Raw genomic sequence first — 26,095 nt, 5'->3', positions numbered from 1 at the left:
TTCTGCTGATCCGCATTGAACCTTCCGTATAAGGTCCTTTTCCAGTTGCATCATCAGTTGGTAGTTGATAGTGGTCCCTCGTTGCCAGGGAGGCTCATCCCCGGGTGTCATGTCCCACGCTGGGGGGAAGGCATTGCATTTACATGCTGAGTTTGGTTTCGAGACTGGCCATATTTGAGTAACATGAAGGCTGACAGGAGGAAATTCCCAGGCACAATGTTGCTCTAGGCCTTGTTCTTATTTTAGGTTTATCAGCTCACAAGCATAGTCATTAGCATCAGGGGCTCACTGTTGAACCCTCACTCCCTCCTGGTCCCCGCCGCTGTACCTGGGAGACTGTCGCTGCTCCCCTAGGGACCACTACAGAGCACCACTGGCCAGGAACCCAGTACCCCCCCAGCTGTGGTTTTTAATTGTTGCCACTATGAGTATATCCAAACATTACCATGCACCCTGGACATATGTTCTGTACAGCTCCCTGTCAGCCATATATCACCTGTCATTGGTATCTGTTTGGTAATTCTTTATAATTTCTGTATCTTTACTGAAATTCTCATATTGTTCATTAATTGTTTTCTTGATATCCTTTAGTTCTTTGCTTTTCTTTTTGAGCATTAGGAATGTTTTTTCTAGTGTCTTTTAGTCCTTCCTGTGTATTTTCCTTTATCTCTTTTTTCATAGAGTATCATTTTTTAAAAAAGTATTGTCTGGTATGTCTACAGTCTGGTTTTCTTTGTTTATGTTTTCTGTATATTTGTCATCTTCCCTTGGATGGACCATCATATCCTCTTTCTTTCTTTATATGTGATCTTTCGTTACACACTGTACTTTTTAGTATTTTAATATCTTAACTCTGGGCTTTATTGCCTGAGATAAGATCTGCTTCTTGAGTTTGTATCCAGCTAGTGATTTCACATAGACTTTTTTTTCTAGTGTCAGTACTTAACGAAACCAAACAAAATTAAGCAAGCAAACAAACAAACAAGTGAAAAAACACACCTTTCACCATCTTGCAAATTGGCTTTTTGTTGGCTGGTGCTCTTGTTCAGAGTTTAGCCCCCAGATCAGGAAGGCCAGCTTGGAGAGAATGCAATGTGCTGTGTCCTCCCTATTTTTTTCTGGGCTTGTCTTGTCCTGGACTTGTGCTTATTAGTCGCCTTAGCTGTTTCCCTATTTACAGGTATTTGCATGCCCTCTTCACTTCCAGGAAACAGACTATTTTCCTCTCTAGCTCTCCTCTGTCACCTTTTTCTGGGGTAGGTTGGAATAGTGGCCCCCCTCAGAGCCAGATCCCTGGTGATCTGATGCAGATAATCAGATGCAGTGATCAGTGAGTGGACCGCGCCTCTGTGGATCTTGGGGAACTGCATTTTTGTGTCTCTTTCTGGCACCAGCAAGCTACGCCAGGGGTAAGACTGCACTGCTGCCTGCTTGAGAGTGGGTGACGGGCCATTGTAACTGATGCACAGAAGAGCAGTTCAATGTTAATTTATCAGCCTCTTTCTCCTGCTTTTCCCTGGCTGCTATGTAGTGTTCTCTAGACTCTGGAATTTTGGTGTAGTTGGTTCAGACAGTTTCTGCCTATTGAATAGTTGTTCTGGCTGAGAACTGATTCCTGGGGCATCCTACTCTACTGTCTTCCCACAGTTCAGTTATGTATATAGATTTGGTCAATATATATGGCTTAAGGAATTATCTTCAGTTCAGTATGGCAAATAATTTCAAATCATAGGGTCCATGGAGAAAATAATAAGGTTCTTTGGCAGTTCAAAGTCTAATACAGTCCCTTTGAAAAGTGCAACTTTGTATTTTGACATAATTATAAACTCACAGTGAGTTACAGTGATAGTACGGAGAGTTCCTGTGTCCCCTTCCGCCAGCCAGTTTCTCCTGGTGTTTTTATTTTACCTAACTGTAGCCCTGTATCAAGATCAGGAGAATGCTGTTGTCCCAGTGTGCATGTGTAACTGGTTATCACTACGTGTGGATTCATGGAACCAACCCACAGCCAGGACACAGAACTGCTCCTTTGCCAACAGATCTTCCTCTGGCTGTTCCTTTATCTTCAGACCACCCTCTCCTCCCCAGCCCCCCTTGGCAACCTCTCATCTGTTCTCCATCTCTTATAGTTTAGTCATTTTGAGAGTGTTATATAAATGTTTCCATACATTGTGTGAGTTTTTGAAGTTGGCTTAAAAAACACTTTTGTAGGCCCAATTTTGACTTTTTGAAGTCCAGAAGTAATGATTGTTGTAGGTCACACAGCTCATTTGTGAGAGAGTTGGGGTAGGAATCCACGTCTCCCTCCTCCTGCCCCATTGCTGGCCTCACTCTGCCATGTTTGTATCTTAAAACCTGTCTCGTATTCTACTTTTTGGATATATTCATTCCAGTGTACTTCTGTCATATTTTTCTCTAACCTTATGAGAGATTCAAATCCCACTCTGTGTTTCTCAATGTTTATTTTCCACTCTGTAATTAATTAGGCAATCTTTTTGGGGGTGGCAGATAGGCAGTGTCCTGTCTAATAAGATTATCATTTTCCTCCAGTAATAATCTATGTAGAAAATGCCCTCATACTCCATTGATTTAAACTACCTAAATGGACTTGAATTTAACAAAACCAAATGGAAAGATAAAAGTTGTGGGTGATTTCCCCCTTTTTGGCCACAGTTGCAGTCTCTAAAATATGCAGAAATGACCTTATGCCCAGCTGCCGTGTGGCTGACGTCCACGTGATTGTTCTATGTTCCCTGGTTTGCCAAGTACAATATTACACTTTGGAAAATTCTTGCATAATTGTTTTAATACATGCTCTCTATAGAACAGTTTAGTGACATTTCAAACAGTTGACCTTGACTCTTTAGCTTGTTAGAACAATTAGAAGAAAAGAAAATAAGCTTTTCCCCTAAAATAAACCATGGCAAGCAAGGTAAAATAGCACTTTTAATATGCGACGTTTATTTATTTTATTTTGCATTTGAATAGCAAAAGAAGCCAGGAAAAATATTTTTTTCCCTGCCATTGTATGGAACAGCTGGTGTTTTGAAAAATATTTTACAGCCTATAGAAATCAATATGTCAAGTTTACAAAAGTGACTTTTGATCCTTTCTAAGCTTGATATTTCTGGGGTGATTTTAAACAAGGAGAGTTCCAAAAATTGTCCCTTATTCTTGTTAAATCCTTCGTAAAGGAGTCAAGGCATTTATTTTAAGATCTTGCCTAAGATGCACCTGTAATCTTCATGAAGATTTTTACAGCACTATTTCAAGTCTTTGTGTTACTGTATTTGTGTTAGCAAAGCAACTGACTTGATAAATATGTACTATGATCAAAAACTGCTTTGAGTGAATTTTGTGTTAGAAAATTTGTCTGTGAAAAAGTAGTTCAGTGTCAGTCTCTGAATATAATACTTTTCTCGGTGGGAAGATGTATAATGGTAATAGCTGTTTCTGTTACAGTGTGGATGAACCCTTGCTTTATCTCTGCACTGAGCAGGTGAGTGGACGTCAGCAGTCATCTAGTGCAGTGGTCTGCAACCACGCTCCATCCTCAGTGCGCTTGAAAATGTGGGGATTTGCCCTGACATGATTAATATTCCTTTTCCATGGGACCTCCCTCTCCCAGCTCTCCTCCATCTCTCTGGCTGTTTCTGCCCCACCTCCTGTGAGCTCATCCTCTTTAAGTCATGTAACTGTCCCTTTTTCTGCCAGTCAGTGCAGGTCAGTTTAGGCCGCTGTAACAAAGCTCCTCCAAAATGAAATGGCTTAACATAGCCAAGATTTATTTCTTGTTCATGGAGCATGTCCGTTGAAGGGCCTCAAGAGGTTCTACCCATGGCAGACCCAGATGGAGAAAGCAGCCGCCATCTTGAAGGCAGCTATGGTAGTTTGCCAGGGCTGCTATGAAAAATACCACACAGCGAGTTGGTTTAATGAACTGGAATTTATTGACTCATGGCTTTGGAGGCTTAGAAGTCTAAAATCAGGGCATCGGGAAGGCCATGCTTTCTCCAGAGTCTCTTGCATTCTCTGGTAGCTTGCTGGCAATCCTCCATCCTATGACGGCCTCCTTCTCACACTTCCCTTTCCTGCTTCTGGCTTCTTGTAGTTTCTGGCTTTTTGTGATGGTGTCCTCATTCCTCTCTTTATGAAGGCCTCCAGATTAAGACCCAACCTAATTCAATTTGGCCATACCTCAACTAAAATAACATCTTCAGAATACCCTTATGCAAATGGCTTCACATCCACAGGAAAGTGGATAGTAATTATGCAGTTTTAACTAAGCAAAAATAAGATTAAGAACATATCTTTTGTTAGGGTTTGTGATTCAGTATACTGTACTCTCCAGTCATGGTGCAGGAGGGAAAGAGCCCAGGATGGTTTTGCCTTGGCCTCCACGTGATGTCTGTGATTTCTGCTCATGCACCTCATTGGCCTGGACTGGTCCACATGGCTCCACCAACCACAAGGGGTCTGGGAGTTGCAGTCCTGCCATGTGCCCAGGGTGGGGGAAAATTAGAAATGTTTGGTGGCCATTATTGATGACTTCCGTTGGTTCCTGTCCATTTCCATGGATTGAACCATCAGGTCACTTATAGATATCTTCCTTGCCAAGCCTCTCTTCTGAGTTCTAGATCTATACTTTAGTTTGGCTGTCCCAGGAGTTTGAACTGTGTGGCATGTTCAATACCTAACCCATCATCTAAGTTCTTATAAATGTTCCTCCTGTATTCTGTTTTTGGGGCTGGCCTCACAATTCAGATATCTCAGCCAGAATCCTCCCCACCTACTGCCACATCCAATCACTTACCAAATTCAGTGGACTTTTCCTGCTAAATATTTTTCAAGTCTTCCTTTCTATCCTTGCTACTGTTCTTCAAAATCCATCATCCTTTTTTTTTCCTCTACAGTATGTTTTATTTCTGAACGCATTGCACTTGGGCGAGTGAGGGGGCGCTGAGCCCCCAGCCCTCCCAACGACCCCCATCATCTCTTACATGGATTCTTATAACAGGTCTGATCTGCCTTCCCCTCTAATCCATGCTCTGTGAACAACAGTGGTTCTCAAATATTTTGGGGCACATTTCCACATTTCACTTATTTACTAATCAGTTAAATGTTTTTATTTAATAAGCACCCATTGAGTTCTTTCTATGGATTGGCCGTTGTTCTAAGTAGTTTTATGATAATTAATTTATTTCTTCTTTATAAAATTCCTGTGGGGTAATTACAGTTATTATTCCTGCTTTTCACAAATGTGGAAACTGAGGCAAGTATCCTTTTCAGTGTCACACAGCAAGAAGAGGTGGATCTGGGATTTGAACTCAGCATTTTGGCTCAAATACATATTCTGAATGTATTGTAGACCTTACAAAACCTGCATAAAATATAAATTTCAAAAGAATGAGGCAAGAAATAAAGAAGAATTATACTATTTACTTTCCAAACTACAGTGGGTTGTCTTGGGCATCTGCTCAGGTATACATGCCCCAGTTTAGAAACCACTACTCTCCTTAATCTTAGAAAAACCTTCCTGAAGTGTACCCTGGTTATATCCATCTGCAATGAAGGCCCTCCTGTGCCCCTGCTGCTGCTCAGAAGCAGTCCAAGCTCTTCTTGAAGCTGCTCGGTGCTTTGACATCTCGCTGCTGCCCACTCTGTGCCTCATTCTTTCCCTGTCTCACCTTGGCCCCCCTTAACTCAGATGTAACAGACTTGCCGAAGGTCCTGAGTATCTCTTGTACATGCTATTTTTCCTTGGAATGCCCCTTCCTCCATATCTCCCTGAATATGTGCAGTCATCCTTTACAGCTCAGCCCGGTACCCCCTCCTTTGGGAAGACTTTGTTTACTTCTTTTTCCTGTTCTCCCGGTTCCTGGACCCAGCCTAGGGGAAGGTATCTTTTTCTGTTCTAGAAAAACTCTCTGTGCTTACATGTGTCACCTTGCATTATTGTTTCTTAAAATTATTATCATAATAGCTTTATTGGGATGTAAATTACATACTATACAATTCACTGGTATAAAGTATAAAATTCAGTGGTTTTTAGCATATTCACAAAGTTGTACAACCATCACCACTACCTAATTCCAGAACACTTCAGCTGTACCCACAGCAGTCATGCCCCATTTCTACTCCATCCCCTCGCCCTAGGGAATTGCTAATCTTTCTGCCTCTGTGGATCTCTCCCTTCTGGGTGTTACTTCTAAATGGAATCATACAATATATGGTCTTTTGTGACTGACTTCTTTCTTGTAGCATAATGTTTTCAAAGTTTATCCACATTGCAGCATGTATCAGGTTTTCATTCCTTTTTATACAGTTGTTGAATAACATGGTTATACCACATTTTGCTCATCTCTTTGTCAGTTGATGGACATTTGGGTTCTTTCCACCTTTGGTTACTATGAATAATGCTGCCATGAACATTTGTGTACTGGTGTGGGCCTATATTTTCATTTCTCTTGGGTATATATCTAGAAATGGAATTGCTGGATCATACAGTAATTCTATGTTTAACTTTTTGAAGAACTGCCAAATGGCTACAGCAGTCTACATTTCTACCAGCGATGCATGAGCATTCTAATTTCCCCGTGTCCTCATTATTAGTTTGTTTGACCTTTTGAATATAGCCATCCTGTTGGTGTGAAGTGACATCTCATTGTGGTTTCGATTTGCATTTTCTGCATTAACCTTTTTAACTTGTCTTTCTTCCCTCCTAGGTGCGAGACCTCTGGTGCAGGGCCGTGTTGTATCTGTAGCCCTGGTATTTCCAGCATCTATCTTGGTGTACATAGTTGATGCTTAACAAATGTTGGTTGAGGGTATGAATGAATGAATGACTTTCATAAGGGGAAAGCTGAGGCCTGAGGTACTTGTGTGTCTGGCCCAGTAAGGGGTAGACCCAGCATGGGGTCCCACCCACTGGACTCCTGGCCTGGGGCACAGCCATGGTTTCACCCTGTGCTGAAGGGATCCCCAGTGCAAGGGGGGGGAGAACGTGGCTGACTTCTCAAAGGAGATGACAGGAGGGTCGAGTGTGGGAACTGAAGAGAAGGCAAATGTGAGGCTTTGGTTTTAGGTCAGGAGTGGGTCAGAAGGGGCTCCCACAAGAGTCCAGGAAAGAGGGGCCACGTCGTCAGGAAGACCAGAACCCAGCGGGAAAGGGGGGTGCTTTGAGCCGAGTTCCCAAAGGGTGTGAGCGAAACCCTCACCCTCTTGGTTTTAATAACTATTATATTTAAAATATGCTTCCAAAATGTCTTGACCATAGAGTCTTCTTTTTCTTAGAAAACTTATTAGTATTCTGAGTTCCTCAGAAGAGCACAGTAGACAGAGGCCTGCTTGGCATTTCCCACTGGCGCGGCAAGCTCAGCGTGTCTGAGACTGAGCCACACTGTTTCCCTCCCGCCCGCCTTCCCCTCCTGGACGCTCAGCTTCAGCGGCTTTTACAAACAGTGTAGAAGGTGCTTGGGCTCCTCTCTCTCTCAGTCCTGTTCTTCATACTCAGTTGAACCTGTCTTCAGAAGGCTCCTGGGAGCAGACGTAGCTCAATCTCTGGCACCTCCTAAAAAAAAGTGCCTCCTGGCCTGGTGTCTTCCAGTGTTCTGTGCTGCCCTGGTCAGGCCTCTGTTGTTTCTTACTGAGACTATGATGGTAGCCTTTTTACTCTCTTTCTTTCCTTTCCTTTTCTTTAAAATTGATGATAGCACAATTTTATAATTGGTTTAACTTAGTGTCCCTGTTTGTCTAGTGTACTTCCGTGGACTTAAAACCTTTTCTTTGTTACTATATATATATGTATGTATGTATGTATGTATGTATGTATGTATATATACAATCTAACATTTTGCTTTTTAATTACATTCAGATACATATTTCAGTGCTGTCAATTATGTTCACAATGTTGTACTACCGTCACCACCATCCATTACCAAAACATTTCCATCATTCCAAATAGGAACCCTGGACATTTTAGGCCTTAACTGCCCATTTTTTCTCCCCACACTATCCCCTGATGGTGACACTATGACTTTGCTTATTCTAATTATTTCAAATCAGTGAGATCATACAATATTTGTTTTTTTTTGTGTCTGGCTTATTTCACTCAACATGATTGATCACCCATGTTGATGAATGTATCAGAACTTCATTCCTTTTTACAGCTGAAAAATATTCTATTGCATGTGTATACCACATTTTCCTTAGCCATTTATCAGTTGATAGGCACATGGTTTGCCTCCATCCTTTGGCAACTGTGAATTATGCCACTGTGAACACCGGTGTGCTAATAGTAGCCTTCTTCTGGTGCCATGTCTTTATAGGTCTTTCTTTCTTTCTTTTTTTTTTAAGGATTTATTTATTTATTTTTAATTTCCCCCCTCCCCCGGTTGTCTGTTCTCTGTATCTATTTGCTGCGTCTTGTTTCTTTGTCCGCTTCTGTTGTCGTCAGCAGTACGGGAAGTGTGGGCGGTGCCATTCCTGGGCAGGCTGCACTTTCTTTCACACTGGGTGGCTCTCCTTACGGGGTGCACTCCTTGCGCGTGGGGCTCCCCTACACGGGGGACACCCCTGCGTGGGGCGGCACTCCTTGTGCGCATCAGCACTGCGCATGGGCCAGCTCCACATGGGTCAAGGAGGCCCGGGGTTTGAACCGCGGGGTTTGTGGTAGACGGACGTCCTAACCACTGGGCCAAGTCTGTTTCCCTTTATAGGTCTTTCTGTGGTGCTTCCAGCCTAATTAAAAAAAAAAAAATGTAAACCAGGTCATGTCCCTTCTCTGCTCAGAATTCTTGTGTCACCCTCAGCAAAGTCTGAGCTTGTGAACAAGGTATGCAAATGCAAGGCCTTTTGTGGCCCAGTCTCTGCGGGCTGCCTGGCCCCAGAGACTGCCCCATGTTGTCATCATACTGTCCTCAGCAGTACTCTTGAGTCCTTATGGCCCCTGAACCAGCGGCTCTCTCAGCGTCCAACTTCCTTTGCACATCTGTCCCTCCTCGATGGAATGCCTGAACCTCTCACATGTGCAACAAATTCCTGCTCACCCTTCAGGTCACAGCTTCCTTTCTGCCTTCCCAGTCTTGGCTCAAATAAGCCATCTTCATGCTTGGCTTCTGTTTTCCCACAGACCTCGACTTCTCTTTCAGTCCTACAAGTGCATGCCTCCCACTGTTGGAGCTGTTGGTTTGTGCATTTCTCTCTCCATAAGCTCAAAAGTAGGGCTCATTCTTTCTCCAGGACCCGCATCACTGCAGGTGGAATAGAATCATCAATATCTCCCTTTTCTTAACCCAAATCCAGAGCCACACTCTTGTCCTTGGTGAATTTGGCATAAACAGACCAAGTAGCTTATTCTGTGTGGGCTTTGCAGTTCACTGCTCTCCCTCCAGGGCTTGTGGCAGTGCGAGGCACAGAGTGAGGGTACAGCACATATCCGAGCAGATGCGTGGACCTGCAGAGAGCAGCGACGTCTCACAGATGGAAACCCACACACAACTGTTGGATGACCTCCATTTCCATGTGGAGTGGGTCAGGAGACCTGCGTGAAGTTCCCAGGGAAGTGTTTTCTGACTGTCTGGCCATCCATGCCTGCTTCCATTCATTTTTCTATTCTTTTTTTTTCCTCTCTCACTCAGTTGCTTTAATTCTTTTTTTCTCCTTTTGTCATGCTCTTCACAATTTTTGTTCAGCTGTCAGTTTTTCAACTGGAATTTACCTTTATTCAGAATCAAATAATACACTTAGTGTTTTCTCTTCACTCTGAATTCCAGTGGTTAGCATTTTAACAAAAATTAGGAGATTTGAGATAGGATAGCTGAAGTTGGGGAGATGGTCATGGCACTGAAGGATGTTCAGGTGTCTGATTGCTTTTCTAACTGTACCAAGTATGATTGCAAAAAGGGAACGGACCTCAAATTTATTGAACATCTGGTGGGGCTGGTACAGCCAGTATTTCATTTGAGCCCCTCAGCCACCCACTAAGGTATGTAGTATTGTTTTTCAGAGACCTAAAATGCAAAGTTTCATCCTTGTTTTCTGCAAGAACAGTAGTGAGTCCTTCCATGGTGTCAAGCCACAGCTGTCTTGAATGGCTGTCTTCAGAGTAGTGACGACAGCACACAGTTGTTTACCCACCATGCCAGGGGAGCTCACCCCCTCTCGTGTGATCACTCTCCACCCATGTATAAATTCTGATGACTCTTAAATCTCTCTCCTGCAGCATTCTGCTTCATACATCCAATTGTATACTGGGCCTCTCCTCCCTTCTGTAGTAGAAGCACCTCAAGACCAGGTAGTTTAAAAAAGAATTCCTTGTCTTTGCCCTAAAACTGCTTCCTTGCTGCCCTGTGTGTTCTTCCTCCCATTTTCTGACACTCTCCAGTCTCTGAACTAGAACCTTCCGAGTCATCCTTAATGCCTCTTTTGGGCTCATCCCCAAATCTAATCGGCCTCTTAGGCCTGCTGGCTTCTCTCCAGTGATTTCTTGATTCCTCGTTCTGCTCTCGACCTTCTTCCCGCTGCCCCAGTTCTGAGTATGTCATCTCTCCTATGGACTACTTAAGCTTAGTGGGGGAGCCTAGTGAAATCCCTCCCCATCTGTTAGCATTTTATACCAGGACTTTGGAAAGGGAGACTTTGTCCTTCAGCATCTTGGAGGCCAGCTGGGGGCTTTGTTGTCTCTCAAGCACTCTCAGTTTGGCCCTAGAATAGGTAGAAACCTGTTCTACCAAATCTAGGAGACCAAGGGGACAGCCACACTGCAGCATTGCTAGCTGAAGTTTTGTTGCCTGCTACCTTCTGGTGTGGAAGAAACAGAACTTCACAGGGTGGAATGGAGCCCGTGACGCAGTAGGGCTTAGTCTAATTCATGGCCCATCCTAAGACAAGCAGCCAGCAGGCATTAAGACCTCCATTGTGAAAAGGCGCACGTCCCTTCCTGCTGACAGTCCCTGAGAGCTGAGATGTACTGGAATGAATGGCCCATGGCCCAGCAGTCTTTAAAGCAAGACTCACTGCTGTGCCTGGTTTTGCTGAGATGTCAAGCAGGCTGGGAAAGCAGAGGGTGAAATGAGAGCCCTGCTCTTTTCTCCTGCTGATGGAGCTTGTGCCATTGCTGGGTACCAAGCCAGCCTTTGGAGGTCAAAGATGGATAAGTAGAGTCTTTTCCTTTCAGCAGCTGAGTGTCTGGTGCAGAGGACAGAGGTGTAAATAGATATACCAAAATATGGTGGCAAATGCTGTGGTGGAGGAGAGGGAGCAGGATAGGAGCATGTGTCTGCAGGTGCCACATGGAAGGCTTCCCAGAGATGGAGCGTCTGGGAGCTCCATGTCTAAGGGAGGCTTGGCGTTTGGGGGAGGGGGTGGGGATTGGGAAGGAGAAGGCTAGGCATTTCCCTCACGACGGTTCTGCATGCAGAAGCCTTTGTGCAGGGATGCAGGGGCGTAGAGGGACTGCTGGGTAGTTGGCTGCAGTCAGCATGTGTGGTGGACATGGGTCAAGTGAAAGACGAAGGCCTTGTCCCCTTCATGTGCTTATTTTCATAGCAGTCTCTTTGTGGAAAGGCTCTTCTGGAAGCAGGTGCTAGCCTAGCCTTCCCTGGTAGCAAGAGAGTCAGGAAGATGTGAGAAAGCCTTAAGGGAAGAGAGAAAGGAAGAGTGATGCATATTCAGCAGTTCAGATAGGATTATTGGGGGCCTAATACGATTTTTAAACTGCTGCATTAGCAGGGTGGAATGAATTGGTGGCAGAGTCCCAGAATATCGTCGCATATCAGTCTGCTCTTCTGACAACTGTTCTGGGCCTTTTATTAATGTGGTTGATAACACTTTACTCCCTGGGGTGTTCTGAGATTTAATTAGTTCTTAGGCAATTTAGAATAGGTACTTTAGAATATTAGTGCAGTGTTAATTATAAATGAATGCATGTGAACTAATTTCTACTAATGTGTGATTGAGTTTACATTTAACTCTTCATCTGTCCTTTAGCTATTCAGTAAGACTCGTTTGAATAGTATTGCATGCACTTTATTCTGTACAGTTTTGTGGGAAATTCAAAGGTAAAAAATAGAGACACAAATCCCACTGTCTAAGAGTGTAAAATTGGAAAGCAAGGGAGGACTCCCTCCTAAAGCAGCTCGCTGATGGTTAAGTTCATGTGTCAGCTTAGCTAGGTTTTGGTGTCCAGTTGTTTGGTCAAGCAAGCACTGGCCTGATTGTTACTGTAGGGCATTTCCTGGATTTAAATCATTAGTCAGTTCATTTCATCTCTGGCTGATTACCTCTACCATCCACACTGGCAGAAAACAACAGTGATGCTTTGGCTAAGTGTGAAGAGCATGGTTGAGGTGACGTGGGGTCTTTCAGGGAGCTCAGTGAAGGTGCTTCTGAAGCAGCCTGGGAGGGCATGGTGGTGGGTGGGGAGCGCTTTGTGACTGTAAGCTTGGGCAGAGGTTTGAAGGCCATATGGGCATCATATTCTAAAGAGTGGGGCAGATGAAGAGGTGAGGGGCATATGGGAGGAGGGGGGGAGGGGTGCAGATGCCAGCCCTGGAAGAGGGAATAGAGTCAACCAATCATACACTGTTGGGGAATCACAAGTAGCGTGTATGTAGCTCATGTGGGAGGCTCTTGTCCTAGTCCAGTTAGTATAACACAGGATTGGAATTCAGCAGTGGCAGTGGGAGCAGAAGGAAGGGGCCATCTTCTAGAAATGTTGAGAAAGTGAGATTTACAGCATCTGGTGGAGATCGGAGTGGATGGGAGAGAGAGGGAGGTATGAGAGCTTCCTAGGCTTTGGCTTGGGTGCTAGGGGTGCTGGTGGTACCCCTGCCAATCTCAAGGACCCAGGGGGAGAAGCAGGTTTGGCGAAAGAGGATGAGGTAGTTTAGCTCACGGGTGGAGTTTGCTAGGCTGTGGGATGCCAAGACGAGACCCCCCACTTGGGTGTGGGCCCAGCACTCCTGCTGGTTTAGAGCTGTTGCCTTGGGGTGACCGGTGGCTGGGGGGCAGGAGAGTGGGTGAGCCATCAGGGGACAGGATAGAAGAAGAATAAAACCCCAAGGGCAACCCCAAGGTAGAAGCTGCTGAGGGGCATCCAGAGAGATGAGAAAGCAAAGAAGAAATGATTGCATTTCCAGGAGGAGGAGCAGGATGTGGAGTGAGCAGCAGTGAATGGTGCAGGGAGATGAAAGGAGGTGAAGCTGGGGAAGAGCTGGTTGGTTTTGGAATTGTGCCTCGTGTCTGGGCATGAGCAGTATCAGCAGAAGGTGGTCAGTGGGAGGGGGTCGGAAGCGGAGGGAATGAAGGTGGGATTGGGAATGGAAAGAGGAGTTGTCCAGGGCTGACTAAGGGGCTTGCCCAGTGGAGCATCAGGGTCCGTGCGAGAAGCAGGCAGCATGCTCACGTTGGCAATGCCAGGAGCTTCAATGCAGGCCCAGACATAAAGGCGAGGGCAGGTTCCGGTACAGCATTGAACCCCGGGCCGTCCCGGGGAAAGCTGGAAGAGCAGGATGTCATTACTGCCCTAGGCAAAGAGGCGAGGGAGAGCGCAGTCCCCAGACCCCAAGGGAGACCTCTCCTGATAGTCACCGTGGCCTTGCCCCCTGCTCTCCCCCTCCCTTTGGTTTCTTCATGGCGTCTCTGTTGGCCAAACCCATTGGGACCCGAAGGCTCCCTGTGATCTTTACAGGCCAGCCTTGGGTGGGCCTGGAGGGACAAAGGGAAACTGCAGAACAATCGCCAGCGACACTGACGTTTTGCTCCTTTTCTGCCCTTACAAGGGACCACATGCGTTGGGCCTACGCAGCCGCAGTCGCTGCCTCCAGCTTTACAGTCAGGTTCCCCCCACCGGGTGGGCTGCGCCTCAGCTCAGGGGACGGATGCGCTCCTGGGGGGCACACACACCCTTCGTGCCCATCTGCTCCCCTTCTAATGTTTGCCTTCCACGATGCACAGAGTCATCACTTTTTTAAAACGCCATCTTTTCAAAAAAGGAAATGAAATATAAAGTATTATGCTAATGTGCTTGGTTTGAAAAGCAATATTGCACAGATGTCAAGAAATTAAAAGTCACAGTTCCTAGAACCTTGGTAACTCAGCAAAACACATAAGCCAGGCGGTGTGGGGAGGCAGGCGCTCTGGGAAGCTTTCTTTTATCAGTATAAATGAAGTGCAAGCCCAAGGCCACCCTGCCTTAGACGGGAGGCACACAGGCACACACATCTCCAGGTGTGGAGCCTTCAGGCCCACCTGTTTCCCGAGGGCCGCCTGGGGGTGCCTCACTGGGCCAGTGTGTAGTGCATCTGTTCCCTCATCTGAACCTTCCAGTGACTCATTCTGCAGATGCAGAGCAGAGAGTTTTGAGAGGGCCACACTCACCCAGCTGAATGGCAGAGCTATTTGAGCTGTGCCCTTGACTCCAAATCCTGAGTTCTGTCCCCTGCCCTCTCAAACAGTGACCTTCAGTCAAAGTGGCCCTTGACTGGGTGCCTCATGCATCCTGACACAGTCATTAAGCTGATCCCAGGGCTCTTCAGAGGGCCTGGGGGAGGCCAGCAGGGACCCCTCCACTTGAACCAGCGTGGTCATGCTCTTGTATCTGTTGTTATATTGAAATTGCTTAAAGAGTCTACTTGCAAAAGGGCTTGCTGCTAAAGAAAAGTTCGAAAACCACCAGCCTAAGGCATTGATGATCACAATTGAACTCAGACGTGAAGTGACGTGATGTGAAATTTATTGGACAAGAGGACGTCAGCTAAGGGCCTTGAATACCAGGTAAACATGTTCATAAGGCCACTGAGGTAAAAGGTGCAACATAGCAGGTCTGTTACAAAGGCTTGCTGTGTGTGATACTGGAGGTACAGTGGCTTGTTACCGTCAGTGTCATGCAAATTCTAGCAGTACCACTTAGAAAATAAGGCTTGATCATGTTAGAATAGTTTATCTTCTTTTCATGATTATTGACAAAAAAAAAAAAATCAGACAGACCACTGCTAGACATTGCAGTTTGGAACTGCAGGTTGTTCTTCTGCCTTTTAAGCATCTTGGACAGACTTCAGCTCCCAATTTCACTAAAATTAATCCCTGTTTTCTGTTAAAGAGGCTTTCTAGAGCTCGGCGAAGATATTTTGGAGATTTAATATAATTTGACAATTATACCTCAGATGTAATTGTGCAATTATCACATGACCGTGAAGCAGGGTGTTTGGAAGATGGCCCATCTTGAACACAGTATCTAGATGATAGGGGGTTTGCCCTGCATCTTGCCCCCAACCCCCTGCATCCCTCTGCATCTCTGTTTTCCACGTTGGATGTATTTATGAAAAGATCTCGACTTGCTGGCATTCCAGTCAGGAGTCTGGCTAGGCCCAGGGCGTCACCGGGTGTTCTTAGAAACAAGGGCCGGTAGATGACCCCAGATGCCCCGACGGCATCAGGAAGAGCTGGCCTTCAGCTGTGCTTCTCGGACTCTGCTCTCTGTCCTGCCATGTCAGGGGAGCAGCTTATGGCTGGCTTTGCTTGTTCTCAGAGGGCTTAGTCCATCTCAGGGCAGGGATGGCAGGTGTTTGAACAGAAGGAAGACTCTCGCTTTCTTCACTTTCCAAGAACTGCCTCCTCATAGCAAGGGGCCTTGCTGCAGGGCTGGAAGAAGCGTGCATGCCATCAGCCATCTGTCATGGGATTGAAAGGCCTGGCCTGGACGCAGAGGGCTGAGTGGCAGTCTGTTGCGCCAACTGTGCAACTGACTGCTCAGCGTCCACTGGTGCAGGTGGGCAGCAGTGTTGGAACAGGGCCTCCTGTTGGCACAAAGCAATTAGGAGCCAGTGGCCTCTTGCAGCTGATGGGAACTTGGCTGAGAGTGCATGGAGCGAAAGCCTGTCTTTGTTTCCTCCTCCTTAGCCATAGGCACAGGTGGGCCAGGGCCACCACTCGGAGAGTGCTGGACCAAGGGGACAGGTGCTTAGAGGCTGTGCTCATACTGCAGTGCCTGGCCTGCTGTGAGGCAGAGCACCCTCCCCCGGAGAGAGCAGGATGCTTGTGGGAAACCCAGTCCACCCGCCAGCCCAGGCCATGCTCTCGGCCGCCTTAAGACAGCAGGAGGCTTTGCTGCTTGGCCACCGCCTCATCCCACCGTGAAGTGCCACTGTTCAGTTGGTCCCTTTGGGCACTCTCTCTAAACTTCTCCCCCACAGTATCTGAGGCCGGCAAGGGTGGGCGAGGCGCTGGATCTGCACCCACTGGGGAGGGTCTCCCGGGCATGTCCGCTTTTCACCTCCTGGGCTGTGGTTTCCCTCTCTGTATAAAAGGCTTAGTGAGACTAAGACTAAAGGAGACAAATGGAGATGAGGCCGGTGGGCTGCGCGTGGCCGGGGCAGGGACGAGGGGTGGCATCGTTGTCACCAGGGCCGCCGGCGTGCTCCCGGGGTGGGGACGGGCTGACTCCTCTGGGTGCCCAGTGCCCTGCTCAGGGCAAGTGACAAGGGACCGCACGCCTTACTTCCTTAAGGAATGGCTGACTCTCCCGCTTTGTGAGTCTCGAGGCCTTCCTTTCTCCACTCAGTGGATATTTCCTGAGTCCCGGCTGTGTCGGTGGGTTTTGAATAGAGTAGGCTAAATCCTGCCAAGCTCCATTGAGTTTACATTCTCCTGGGGCAGACAGATAAGAAACAAGTGAATGGATAAATAAATGAGCCATTAATGGTAACTTTCCTCATCCACAAAATATCACCCTGAGGAGTGTGTGTTAGGTCAGACCTTACCATTTAAACACCCAGCCCTCTGCTGCTGCCCAAAGCCCTGAGCCCTCCAGCCTGGCTTCTCCCTTGACTGCCTGCCCCCCACCCCATATCTTATCATTGCCATCCAACAAACCATAGAGTTTACTTATTTGCTATGTTTTTAAGTGTATTGCCTGTCTCTCCCCATTAGAATGGAGCTCTCCAGCCAGCAGGGATCTCTCAATATTTTTTACACTAAAGTATCACAAGTGCCTAGAACATTTGGTGTTCCATAGGATTTGCTGAGTAACCTGTGGCTCGTAAAAAAACAAATTCTGCAGTGCTTAGGTAATTTCCAGATAAATAGTTCTTTCTTTCATGCAGTAATAATATTTTATATGAAGGTGGACACTAAGAAAATGTGGGAGATGTAAGAGAAAGAGAGAAATTACAAAGTGAATATTTTATGAAGTCGTAGAGAGTTGTTGAACTTGGTGGTAGAGATGGACATTCTGTTTTCAGAAGAGCATTGTTTGGGATGAACACCTGCCTAGCTGCATGAAGGAGTGGCTCAGGAGCAAGGAGGCATAGAAATTGAAGAGGCAGGCCTGAATCCTGTCCCTAGTTGACTCGGTCCCTGTATTAGTCAGCCAAAGGGGTGCTGATGCAAAATACCAGAAATCAGATGGCTTTTATAAAGGTTATTGATTTGGGGTAGAAGCTTACAGTTACCAGGTCATAAGGATAAGTTACTTCCCTCACTGAAGTCTGTTGCCATGTGTTGGAGTAAGATGGCTGCTGATGTCTGCCCGGGTTCAGGCTTCCTGGGTCCCTCTCTTCCCGGGGCTCATTTTTTTCTGGGCTTAGCTCGTCTGTTTTCTCCACAAGGTCAACTGTAGACTATGAGGTTCTCTAGGCTTTGCCTCTCTCCACAAGGCCAGCTGTGGACTATCTGGCTACCTGCTGTGTCTCTCTCCCCAGGGCTTCATTCTCTCTGGGCTCAGCAGCTCTGCTGGTCTATGTGCTTACTTCCTGGGCTCCAGCTCAAAACTCCAAAAACTTCTCTGCTCTGCTGTGTAGTTTTATCCCAAAGGGGTGGGGACTCAACATCCTACTGACATGGCCCAATCAAAGCTCTAATCATAATTTAATCACACCCAGGTACAGACCAATTTACAAACACTATCCAATATCTATTTTCAGAATTCATAAACCGTATCAAACTGCTCTAGTCCCCCTTTGTCAGAAGCCAAGTGCAGTTCTGCAAGTTAAAGCAACTGAGTCCAAAGAGCCTGGCAGTTTAATTTGCCTTAGGTTCTGTCAGTGTTAGGTACAGAGGAAGGGGCTTTGGGTAAGGAGTGGGTGTCTGAAAGGGTGCCCAGAGAATGGATATGGCTGGAAAAGTTTAGGTGGGGAGTGTGGGCTATGAGCCAGGGACTTTTTTGGGGCCATTCTTGGTAAGTTCATGGGGCTCTCTTCTCTCTTGGCTTCCAGTGATTCAGGCAATGCCACCCTTAGTGATGAACTCATAGTCACTTCTAGAGGCTTGAAGCCAGGCATGCAGCAAATGCCACTCAGATCACGTTTGAAAACACCGAGGTGGGAGGCTGGAGTGGAGGCAGGGACTGGGGAAGAGGATGGGTGGGCTGGGATGCTGGCTGCGATGCTTACAACCATGCTGAGCCTTGTGCCACTCTCCTGCTGCTGCCTCCGCACAAAGCGAAGAGGCTGGCCTGGCCACCCAGCAGTGTGGGTCTCTTCAGAATTCCTGTTTGCGGTGACGTTCACAGAAGTGGGGCAGCTTGTGGCAGCTGTGGAATGAGACCGTCTGTGGGGTATTTCCACTGGCCCACAGCTGATGGAAGGGCAGTGCAGAGCCTGCCCATATCTCCCTGGAGCTGCTTGTTTCTAAGCACATCACCATACAAAGTGTCTGGGTTTGGCGCGGTGGGGTCCCTATTCCCAGAGTGGTTGACAAGTAGCGTAGGCAGTTCCATCTAATGGTTGGGCAGTAACTGCTGATGGCAGGGGATTGCACAGAATGGTCCCCGTCAAGGGGGTGTAGATTAACACCAGAACTTTTGTTGTCGTTGTTAGTGGGTTGCTCTATCACTGCCCAAGAAATTTATAATCTTAATTATTGTTGTTAATAATGCTTGATAGTACCTTATGTTATGTGTTCACTTAATTTGCCTGGCAGGAATGTTAAAATCTTAAATAAAAGCAGAACAAAAGTAAACACAGAAACATATTTTGGATTGAAAGAATTCAAACACTTCCAATAGAGGTGGAGGATTTTGCTCATTTCAAGAACAGGGGCGTGGGGGCTTTCTCACACATCTCTCCAGAGACAGCTGTGGCTCTTGCTTCACTCGGAATTCATTCTGTAAGGGTTGTGTGGACGCAGGAACATTCCGGCAGTCGTCCCAGGCTGTGCCAGGAGCAGAGGTGGAGCCACTTCCGCTCCCAAGACGACCTCTCATCTGCTCCTGACCGCTGAGACTGATGTGTAAGGGTGGCTGGCAGGTGGAGTGTGGTTTGCAGAGTCTCCAGGGGCAGCGCTCCAAAAATGTTTCCAGAAGAAGGTAGAGAAGATCAACATCGAGGGGAGGCTTAGCATGTGCTGGGGACTTTCACGTAAACTGTGGCATTTAATTAATTCTCACAGTGACCCTTTAAGGTCTGTTTATTTTCTTTTATGAGGCAACTGGGGTTAATGGAGATTAATCCACTTTCCAATGCCCTGTAGTAAGCGGTGGTGAGTGGGTAGATGGTGTCCAGCCCCAGCCCTCTGACTCTTAGGTGAGCACGAGTGCTCCCTCTTCTGCAAGGTCCACTAAGAGGGCCCTTCACTGGGCGTGCCGGCCCCTCTGCAGTGGTGACTGCACTCAGCAAGAAGGAGAGCCAGAGAAGCCCATCTTGTCGTTATTGATTGTAGCATTGGCTGGGGAAAGAAAATGGAAAAGTTTAAAAAGGCAGTAGCTCAGAGAAGCAGGAGACTATTTTAAAACCCCTTATTGAAAGGCCCTGGCAAGTATGAGCTGAAGGCTGGAGCTGCACAGCACTGAAAAGCCCCCGCCAGCATGCCTCTCGGCTCAGTGCAGGAGGCCATCTCATTGGCAGAACCCTGACTAATACAACCACACTAATGCAAGTTGTTAATAAAAGGTGGTATGTGAGAACTCAGTATTTTACGTAATTTTTGCATGATTTTTCTGTAAACCTATAACTTTCCTAGTAAAGAAGCACAGATAGATAAAGCAATGTAGCAAAATATTAAGAACTGATGAATACAGGTGAAGGAACTGCAAGTGTTTATCATACTATTCTTTCTCTGTAGATTTTTTTAAGGTTCAAAAAGTTGAAGGAAACAAATAAATAAATGTATTTTAATTTTTCCCATATTCCTGGCAATAGGAAATAAAGAGCAGTTTTTAACTTGTGAATTAAAAAAACAAACCTGCATATGGCATATATCTAAGCCTAAGTTAAAAACTGAAAACCATGAATATTAAAAAGTAGAAGTAAATATATCAAATGTAACAGTGGTTATCTTTGGTAGTAAAACTATTAATGTTTTTTCTTCCATTTATTTTCTGTCTTTTTCAATTTTTCTACAATGTATTTGTGTCACTTTCTAATAGAAAATGTAGCATAATTCAATTTATATTGGTTTTTAAATAAATAATACAGACATATATTTCTTTGTAATGCATTAAAACATTATAGATAAGACTAAAGTTCCTTTTGACCAGAAGCTACATTAATTCCAATCTTCTTTTCCCACTTCCTAGAAGTAACTATTATTACTTGATGAGTACTCCTCTGGACCTTTTAAAAATACACTGACAGGGCAGCAGACTTGGCCCTGTGGTTAGAGCATCCATCTACAACATGGCCTCCTTGACCCGTGTGGAGCTGGCCCATGTGCAGTGCTGATGCGCTCAAGGAGTGCCCTGCCATGCAGGGGTGTCCCCATGTAGGGGAGCTCCCCACGCAAGGAGTGCGCCCTGTAAGGAGAGCCGCCCAGCGTTAAAGCGCCCAGCCTGCCCAGGAGTGGTGCCGCACACACGGAGAGCTGACACAACAAGATGATCCAACAAAAGGAAACACAGATCCCAGCCACTGGCAACAAGAGAAGCGGACAAAGAAGACGCAGCAAATAGACACAGAGAACAGACAACGGGGTGGGGGGGAGGAAGGGGAGAGAAATAAATAAAATAAATCTTTTAAAAAAATACATTGACAAATATGAAAGTGTTCATCTTGTTATAGTGTGTTATCTCAGTGGGTGGAGACCCATACAATAAACTAGAAAATATTAAACGCAAAAAAAAGCCGTCAGGAGTGGCGTGCAGCCAGCCACGGCCGTGGATCCTGTTGCACAAGGCCATGGGGAATGGATAAAGGACAGGCCCCTGGAACATGTACCTGGGGTGTCTTGGTCTGACTTCCCCTAAAAGCAGACTCGGCTGCAGGCTGTTTATTTGGGTGTGATCCCAGGAAGCAGGAGTGAGGGAGTGAGGGAGGAAGACAGGGAAGGAAGACAGCGGGTAAGGACTTGTCATTGGGCTCACTGCTGTCGGCAGCGGAGGTTCAGTTCTTCCAGAATCTCGAGAAGTTCCCGAATGTCTCCCAGAAGTGCCCACCTAAGACAGGAGCCGAGAACCATTGTGCACTGCCTCCATTCCTCACTGGTTGACGGTTGCCCCCCCCACCACATTAGCTCCTTCTCACTTTTGGGCTGCAAGGGTTGTGGGAAAATTTGTTAGCCTACAGGAGGTGGGAAGGGGACCACTGAAGGGTTTTAAGCAAGAAAGTGACAGGATCAGATTTGGGTTTTTAAATGATTCACTCTAGGGTCAAGGTGGAGAGTGGTTGAAGAGTGTGTCAGCAAGATACTTTAGTAGGTCTAGTTAGAAACAAGCTTGCAAGTGAGAATTTCTCTTCCATGTTGTCACAAGCTGCCTGGAGAGCAGTGGTTCCAGGGCTGGTCCCACTTAAGGGCTGGCTGTCCAGCTCCCAGGATCTGTCTTCTCCTCCCTGAGCCTTGGGGGCATGACTGTGGTCTCTCCTTGGCCTCTCTTAGGTGCTGGGCCATGGCCTGTGTCCCGGTCACCATACGCGGCCATGCCCAGCTGAAGAAGAGGGAAGAAAAGCCTTCCCTGGAGCCCCACGGGCCAAGATGAGGCCCTGGGACTGCTGGGATGACAGGCCAGCAGTTCCAGTCCCCACAAGGGAGAAGGGGTTGGGGTTGGGATACCAGAAAGAAGGACCACAGTGAAGCAGCCAGAGGCAAGGAAATGGAAGTGGGAACTGTTACGATGGCATGAGGGGCGACTCGTACCGTCTTCTCTCCTCTGCCTCTCCAGCTCGGGTCGCTTTAGTGGTTTTCAGTCTGACATGACTTCCAGGCCATCGTGCCACACACACTGTCCTCACGCTGTCAGCTCCCCAGTGAAGTCCTGACAGATGACGCCTGGAGCAGGTGCAATATGGTCTCTTCAGTGCAGAGTGTGGGGGAAACGTGCCTGTGACCTCTTCAGTTCTTCACATGGGCAGCCTAGCGTGTGTTGCATACGTGTGTGCATGTGCTTTGTCAGCTCGCACCTTTAACCTGGGCTAGGCTTACGGCAAACTTTAGTTCTTGCCTTTTTTTTTTTTTAATGTGAGCATATCTATTCCTGTCATGTCCTCCATATATTGAAATATATCTCGTGGTGAATTCTTTTATAAAGAAGCATCATCTTAAAAGCTAAAAATCCCATAATATGTTGTCTCTACCTCTTTATTGCTTCTGGAATATCTTGTAGTTATTTATGCATTTGTATCATTCAACATGAAGGCTGCATAAAGAACTTCTATGACTCAGGAAATTTGTAGACCCTTTGAAATGTTTTTATTACAGCTATTTTAGAAAATAAAGCCAGCAGGATGTAAATCAAGTGCCACAAAGCATGGGCCCTGGCAGCGACACAGGACATCATGCATTTTGTCCCATCCTTTGGCCCTTGTGGGGTTCGGTTCCTGTTCTTGGAGGGATAGATACATGATCTGTGACTTCTTCCCTTTGGCCTTGGAGAACAGTGCACGGATCTATCTGATTCATGAACTCATCTACTCACTTTTTTTTTCAGTTTGATGTGAACATATTTAGTGCTAACACTAATGATACCATGCTCAGTCAAGGCCCATTTCAAATCAGTTACAAAATTTCCTAAAACTGTTTCAGCTGGGTCTAAAAGTGATCCAAGCACCTGGATTATGGGCTGCGCCCTGGAAGACCTTCATTTATAGAACATAGGAAATGAGAGTTTGTTTTAATCAGTCTGCCCATTAGCCAGGTTCGTTCCTTGCCCCATCTTGAGAGTTTTCCTTCCACCGGCATGTCTCCCTGGGAATTTCTGCTTGCTTCTTCTTTGTATCTTGTCCCTTGGGCGTTCACTGGGCACCTGTGCTCAGAGCTGGCTATAGGTAGATGTGAACCACAGAAAAAGCTGATTTCCCTGTTGCCTCCAGCTGTCTCCCCTTGGCTTCTCCTGCTGCTCTAGATTCTGCTGTTCCTGTATGCTTCCAGTTTCACCTCCCTGATAATAGCATGCTCCAGCGCGTTACCAAGCCCCCACAGCTGCCTGCCTGCCTGCTTGCCCCCCCATCCATCCACCCACCGTCCCCGAAACTCATCTGTTGGTAAAGGACTATGTGGAATCATTCCCTGTGTACTTGTCATAAAGTTCTGAAGAAGCAATTCTTGGGCAGGTTATTTCAGGTTTTGTGGCTGTGATTCTAAGAAGGGAAAAGCTTCTTTCCACTCCTTTCCTATATTTGATTCTCCTTAGGAATCTCGGAGAGCATACATTCAAGGAGTGCTCCTTCACTGTTCACTTTGATAGCGAGCTTTTGTTTTTGGTGTTGAGTTTAGCCATGTGAAGTTAGCTGCTCTTTTCTCTGTGGTTGATGTTCATTCTTCAGTGTGTTTGTCCATTCAGTTCATTCTCTACAGCACTAGCACAAATTTAAGACAAAAATTTAAAGCACAAATTCAGACCAGCTGTTCACTGATATGCAAATCTTCCATGGCTTACCCTTGCCTTCCCAAGGTAAGGTGGCAGATATACCGCTGCAGGTCAGACGCGGCCCCAGACATGTTTTGCTTGGCTCTCATATTGTTTAAAGAAAATGGCCTCGAAAAATCAGACTATTTCATGGAAATGTGGATTTCCAATTTCCCTTTGAACTGTTAGCAGATGTGGTGGCAGGGCGGCCTCGGCTAGAGCTGGGCCGGGGCTCCACTGTCTGCCCCTGAGCCCACATGGCCAGCTTCCCACATGTGCACGGTGGGACCGGGCCCCATGAGCGTTTGAGTCTCGCCCCCTGGCACTGACTGATGGAAGATTCTGGACTTCTCATGAGCATTCAGGGCCCTCTGTGATCTAGCTCTTATTCCCTCCAATGATGTTTTCTGTATCTCCCTGCTTCATAAAGCTGTGGCTGCACAGATGCCAGGCTATCATTTACTCCTTACCTCTGCTCTCCCTTCTTAGGATGGCATGCTGCCATTTTCTGTCACACTCACCCCTTCGCCCCCCTCTGCCATGCCACTTTCCAAGCATGACGTGGCAAACATGCTTTTTATATTTAACTGAAAGATAACCTTCCCCTAAAGCCTTTTCTGACTTCTGAAGTAGACTCTACTATCCCTCCCATAATCATCCCGCACCCCTCTCGTTTCCCCTAGTGCACAGGGGGCGGTCCCTGACTGCGCTCGCTGGGGCGTGCCTGTGTCTCCCACTGGACTGCAGGGCGCCTTGAGGGCAGGGGCTGCATCCTGTCATTCTGTCTATCCACAGTACCAGCACGCTAGTCAATACATGGTGGTAAATGAATGCTTTCCTTCTTAGACTATACGTCTTGGGGATCGTATCTTTTCTGCAGTACTATCTATTAATGGTTCTGCACTTTTCTAGGCTTTCTCAAGGCAAAGCACTATATCTGCTTTACCTAACAGTGTATCCCCAGTGCCTAGATGGTAGGGGCTCTGTAAATATTTATTGAATTGAATGAGAGATCGACGAGCCGAAGATAGTGCCGGGAGTGACACAGTGGGCCTAACATATGTATTTCCTTACTGTCCCGTGGAGGATTACAATTGCTCTCCGATTCTGTCATTGATATAAAAGGATATTTTATTTATCTTTGGTGTTTGCTACTTAGGTAATGAGTCTGATATTGAACTGGAAAAGAAGTATAAGGAAGATGATCGAGAAAAGGCCCCGAAACGACCACGGGCCCAGAAAACTGAGAAAGTCCAGAAAATCTCCTCGGGAAAGGACGCTGGGCAGACGTCTGGAGTGAAGAAACCCATCATAAGTGTGGTTTTAACTGCACATGAAGCAATTCCAGGTGACCGCAGCAAGCGGGGGGGTGGCAGAAGGAGAACCTTTCGGCAGGGCCGACGTAGCAGTGGGCCAGGCCCCGGCCTTGCACACTGCGGTCCCGTGGTCACGTCCCCATCGGGGCTCTCTGTTTAATTCCCCCTTGATTTGGGAGCATAGCAGACCTCCTTACAGCCAGGGCTGTTGCCGATTCTTACAGGAAGAGAACCAAAAGGCACGCAACTCTGGAGAGGTAGTGCAGGTTGCTGCTCCTGCTGCCGCCACAGTGTCCGCTAGTGCCCCCACTGGTTGCCTAGAGCTGCCTAGGAAGGAGTGGCCAGAGCTCACCCTGAGGGCTCCTCCTCGCTCAGGACAATCACTGTCCCACACCGAAGCTCCGTTCCACTGAGCTAGACCAGTGCAGGCTTCTTCTCCAAATCCCCATCCGCCTGGCCTCTTTCTTGTATTTTTAGAGTGTTCATCAAATCTTCTGTAATACGGGACATTCTCGTCTCCTGCTTCCTTCACATGGAATAGCTGGTAGATACGTCATTCTCTCTTTCATTAAAAAGGCCTCATTTAAGAAGGGTCACTTCAGACAAATAACAGTTTATGATAGAAAATTCCAAAGTATAATAGATTTTTTTCTGTTTGTGGTAATAGCTGTAAAATTTTTTAAAAGTCAGGTTTAGTATTTTAAGATATTTTTATAGCCTAAGCATCTATTTCCAATGCAAATAGTAACTCATTATTTAAAATGAAAACTCTGAATGAATGTTTCTTTTATACTTATGTAGAGGAAGTTGATCAGTAGAGATTCAGCCATATAGAATTACGTGACAAGAAGAACTTTCTGGAGAGTCACCTGGTCTTCCCCACCCCACTGTATAGAAGTATTATTCTTAAAAAATGAAAATACCAGAACAGAATTTCCTACTCTCAGTTGTCTCTAGAGAAATCTCCACATTTGTTTTTAAAAATTAGCAGTAGTTTTTTGAGATT

At 46.4% G+C, this 26,095-nt stretch overlaps 1 protein-coding gene across 2 annotated transcripts in view; it reads left to right on the top strand.

The window, feature by feature from the left end:
• Positions 1-26,095, top strand: part of ZFAT (zinc finger and AT-hook domain containing) — a 249,843-nt gene that overhangs the window by 72,073 nt on the left and 151,675 nt on the right. For both annotated transcript variants that reach the window (XM_058276079.2, XM_058276080.2), the window contains exon 4: positions 24,933-25,121. In XM_058276079.2, the coding sequence (XP_058132062.1) occupies positions 24,933-25,121 (189 nt within the window). The remainder of the gene's footprint in view (positions 1-24,932; positions 25,122-26,095) is intronic.

This window comes from Dasypus novemcinctus, chromosome 14 (genome assembly GCF_030445035.2).
Source record: "Dasypus novemcinctus isolate mDasNov1 chromosome 14, mDasNov1.1.hap2, whole genome shotgun sequence".
NCBI lineage: Eukaryota > Metazoa > Chordata > Mammalia > Cingulata > Dasypodidae > Dasypus > Dasypus novemcinctus.
The sequence above is the reverse complement of the archived record's forward strand: the minus strand, read 5'-3'. Positions and strand labels throughout refer to the sequence as shown.